This window comes from Otolemur garnettii, unplaced genomic scaffold (assembly GCF_000181295.1).
Source record: "Otolemur garnettii isolate 467f Iridium unplaced genomic scaffold, OtoGar3 scaffold00056, whole genome shotgun sequence".
In the NCBI taxonomy this organism is placed as follows: domain Eukaryota; kingdom Metazoa; phylum Chordata; class Mammalia; order Primates; family Galagidae; genus Otolemur; species Otolemur garnettii.
Genome location: NW_003852451.1, coordinates 7650309 through 7655092, shown reverse-complemented (window position 1 = coordinate 7655092; position 4784 = coordinate 7650309). Strand labels below are relative to the sequence as shown.

Sequence of the window (4784 nt, the reverse complement as noted above, 5' to 3'; positions counted from 1 at the left end):
CCGAGCCCGAGGACTGAGCCTCGGCCGCCCCCGACCGGGAAGGAGCAGGCAGGGCCCGAAGGGCGCCTAGGGCCTTAAGCCGGTCCGGCGTCGCGTTAGTGGCGCTCCCTTCCCGCCTGCAGAGACGCTTCCGCTGCCCCGAGGCCAATTTACGCGATTCTCCCCAGGGCCCGGGACGAGGCGGGTGCTCTGGCGGCCGGGACATGGATGGCTCACCCAGGCCGCCCTCTCTGGGCTCACTGGTCGCGCTCTTGGTGTCCCCGCCTCTGTGTCGCCCCCCCTACCTCCCTCGGCCCGCTCTCGAGGACCTGGCGGTACAAACGAGTTCAGCCGGGGAAAAGAAGTGTTATTTCACCAAATTTCGCGTCACGCAGTAGGTTAATGCAGCTACGTTCTCCTGGAGGCTTCCATTTTTAAATGAGTGCATGCATTTTAAGAGGAAAGATTTCAAGATCTTGGTGGAATTTTTCGTGAAATCCAAGTCTCACCTTGGATCCTTGCGAGACGGTTATTGGGTGACTTTTAAAGCCGGTTTTTATAAGTCAGTAAACAAATAGCGGAAAAATCCCCAAGCTCTCATTTTGTTAATGAAGAAAGTCAGTTGGTTGTTACCCCAAAGTACTCCATTAAAATTCTGTGATTGCAAAGTAAAAAAAATAGAAGGTTTTCTTGCCCAGTAGAAAAATAATTCAGTTCGTGAGTTGTATTTGTGTCTATTTTGTCTAATTTTCAACTTGGTTAATGCCATTGCTTCTGAAGATAAGTGATAGGTCTATCATCACAAGTTCTCCTTTCCCTTATTTCCCGATGTCTGAAATTGTGGTTCTCGTTTTTTGACTTAAAATTTTTCAGCATTAACTTTTCTATGGTAAACATCTTGTAGACGTTTAAGACCCCAGTAAAAATTAATGAGTGAAAATCTTTTCAAGATGGCTAAAGTTTATTTCATTCATTCAGTAGTATCATATTAGTCAAGTTGGTGATAGATTGCAGTCCCCTAGGTGGTTTGTGGTTAAGATTGAGGTTAAGTTTTTAGGGTTTGAGTACCTGTTTTTCTAAGAGTGCTTTTAGGTCTCTGGGTATCTTAATAAGTGCATAGTTAAGTGATCAGTATTTTCACATATTTTCCAGTGGACAAACTACCAGAATTTCTAACTCCTGAAAGATGAAAGTAATAATTATGGTCCCAGGCACTGCTGATTTTTATATGGCTGGCTCATCTATATCTAGCTTTTCCAGTTCAATTTTGAATCACGTTTGCTAATGATACTTTTAGGTATTATTTGTCAGAAATTACATTGGTATACATGATAACAGAAAATTTGTAGTGGCCCTCTTTTGGAGATGAGAGTTATCACAATTGTGTTTCTACACTACAACTTTCAAGGTCTCTTATGGTCTCATATGCATGTAGTATAGAATTCCCTTGATAATATTGCTATTAATCCTACAGCTGTGTTGCTGTAATCCTACTACTCTGGGAGCCCCAGGCCAGTGGATTGCTTGAGCTCAGGATTTTGAGACCAGCCAGAGCCAGACCCTATATCTAAAAATAGCCAGGCATTGTGGTGGGCACCTATTGTTCCAGCTACTTGTGAGGTTGAGGCAAGAGAATCGCTTCTGCCCAAGAGTTTGAGGTTGCTCTGAGCTATGATGCCAGGGCACTCTATCAAGGGTATCAAAGTGAGACTCTGTTTCCAAAAAAAGAAAAGAAAGAAAATATTGCTACTTAACAATCTTGATCATTATTATATAATGTATTGTTTCTTACCTTTCCGAATTCTGTGTAAGTCCTTCAGCAAAAGAAAACTTAAGATAATATTTTCATTTTACTCTTATTTTTAAAATCATTTCCAACTTGTTTGCCTCTAAATATTTTGTTTATTGGTAATTGCTAAGCTTAGCACAGAAAAACTTTTCAATATTCCCACTATGATATACCCTGCTGGATATAATATTAAGGTGTGACATCAGACTAGGCTTCAGTGCTATAAATAAATGTTGTCCATTGTTGAATGTTTTGGTGGAATTTAATCTTTTCTAACTGCCCATTGAAGTTTTATTTTGTGTTCATATTTTATTTGAATAATTCCTTATTTGTATAGCATTTTTATTGTGATGAAAGCATTGAGATTTTCAGTACTTTGTGAGACAGAAAACTGGTATTTGCTGTTTTGTTGACTTTTAAACTGCAGCCCAGAGCATTAAGTGACTTGCTCAAGATCTGGTACAACAGATAGAAGAATAAGGAAAAGGTGGTCTTTCAGTTCCTAACCATACCTTTCTGCTGCAATGCCAAAACTACAATGTCAGATGCCTGGTTTTTTTATATTCAGTTATGATTTGTTTCAAAAACTTTTTTACTGAAGTTATGTTGGCTGGTGCTTGCCTCTGTTCAGAGAGAACTGAATTAACTTAGGATAATAATGCTTGAGCCAGGAAACTACTGGGATCTGGGATGCTAGGCACTTAGCCACTCGAAGCTGAACTTCCTAAGCTGTTTCTCTGTGTTAAGGCATCAAAAGTAGATGTTAGTTCTAACATTCTAAATATGAGGTATATTATCTCTGAGTTATAAAACTGAAACCTTTATATAATTTTAAAACCACTCATCATCAACTACCGATTTTTGAGAGGCAATGAATTTTAGACCCTAAACCCCAGTTTATTTTATTTTTTTGAGACAGAGTCTCACCATGTTGTCCTCAGTAGAGTGCTGTGGCGTCACAGCTCACAGCAACCTCAAACTCTTGCACTTAAGCTATTCTCTTGCCTCAGCCTCCCAAGTAGCTGGGAATACAGGCAACACAACGCCCTGCTATTTTCTGTTGCAGTTTGGCAGGGACCGGGTTTGAACCCGCCACACTCGGTATATGAGGCCGGGACCCTAATCACTGGGCCACAGGCACCACCCTATTGTAGATGCTTTTACATTTTAAACTTGTTCTGTTGTGCTTTTTGCTAGACTATGTGTTTAACTGGCGTACATAGCTTCTCTATATGCCACAGGAAAGATTAACTTCATGAGCTTAAATTTTCTTGTTTCTTTTGAGACAGAGTCTTGGTCTGTCATTCCAGGTAGAGTGCAGTGGCATCATCATAGTTCACCGTAACCTTATTCTGGGCTCGAGCAATCTTTCTGCCACAGCCTCCTGAGTAGAGACAGAGACAGAGTCTCTCATTCTTCCTCAGGCTGGTCTTGTTCAGGCTAGTCTCGAACTCCTGACCTCATGGAGATTGCTGTGAGCTGTGACACCACGGCACTCTACCAAGGGTGACACAGCAATCTCCATCTCCTGGGCTTAAGAGTTCTCTTGCCTCAGCCTCCCAAGTAGCTGGGACTATAGGTGCCCACCACAACGCCTGGCTATTTTTTGGTTGTAGTTGTCATTGAGACAGTCTCACTCTGTGCCCTGGGTAGAATGTTGTGGCATTATAGCACACAGCAACTGCAAACTCTTGGGCTTAGGCTGTCTGCTGCCTCAGCCTCCCAGGTAGCTGGGACTGCAAGTGCCTACCATAACACCCAGCTAGTTTTTCTATTTTTAGGGTGTGTGTGCGGGGTGTCTCACTTTTGCTAAGGCTGGTCTTGAACTCTAGAACCAGGTGATCCACTGGCCTCACCCCCCAAATTGCTAGGATTACAGGCATGAGCCATTGTGCTTGGCCTGTTTTGTTTGTCTTCTTGAGACAGGGTGTCTGTCACCCACTCCAGCTCCATCACAGTTCACTGCAACCTCCAATTCCTGAGCTCAATTAAGATCTCTTTGCCTCAGCTTTCCAAGTAGCTAGTACTACAGGCATGTGACCACACCCAGCTAATTTTTTAATTTTTTATAGAGACAAGGTCTCACTGTGTTTCCCAGGCTAGTCTCAGACTCCTCAACTCAAGCCATTTTCCTGCCTCGGCCTCCCAAAGTTATGGGATTACAGATGTGAGCCATTGTAAGCATTTAAAATCTACCCAGCATCACACTTTTTTAAAAAAGAACACAAGCCAATGTAAGAAATTTAAGTAACTGCTGTTTATAAGTGTAAATATTGAAGATCACCAAGAATTTTGCAGTTGGGTTTAGAAGCAAAGACAGGACCGGGCATGGTGCCTCAACACCTGTAATCCCAGCACTTCGGAGGCTGAGGTGGGTGGATTGGCTGAGCTCACAGGTTTTAGACAAGCCTGAGCTAGAGCAAGACCTCCAAAAAAAAAATATATATATATACACATATATATATGTATATGGGGGTTGTGGTGGGCACCTATAGTCCCAGCTACTTGGGAGACTAGGGCAAGAGAATTGCTTGAGCCCAAGAGTTTTGAGGTTGCCGTGTGCTATGATGCAACAGCACTCTACCTAGGGTGACAAAATGAGATTCTGTCACAAAAAAAAAAAAAGGAAGATATAATGATTATTATCCTAAACCTGTGAATTATCTCTTCAGGTTTTTCAAGAAACACTTGACTGAGAGAGCCTATGTTGTGTTGTGTTTTATTTTGTTTTGTGAGTCTTTGTTCAGACTAGAGTGCAATGGCATTATCATAGCTCACTGCAACCACAAACTTGTGAGCTCAAGTTATCTTCCTGCCTCAGCCTCCTGTGTAGCTGGGGCTAATTTTTCTATTTTTTGTAGAGACAGGGTCTCAATATGTTGTTCAGCCTGGTCTTTAGATCTTGGGCTCAAACAATCCTCCTGGCTCGGCACCTGTGGCTCAAGTGGCTAAAGCGCGAGCCACATACACCTAAGGTGGCGGGTTCGAATCCCCAGCCCGGGCCCGCCAAACAACA

At 42.6% G+C, this 4784-nt stretch overlaps 1 protein-coding gene across 1 annotated transcript in view; it reads left to right on the top strand.

Moving 5' to 3' along the window:
* Positions 1 to 59: 59 nt before the first annotated feature.
* LOC100940628 (pre-mRNA-splicing regulator WTAP) overlaps positions 60 to 4784 on the top strand; it is a 35635-nt gene continuing 30910 nt past the window's right edge. The window contains exon 1 of the mRNA XM_023514641.1: positions 60 to 373. Within this exon, the coding sequence (XP_023370409.1) occupies positions 208 to 373 (166 nt within the window). The 5' untranslated portion in view covers positions 60 to 207. The remainder of the gene's footprint in view (positions 374 to 4784) is intronic.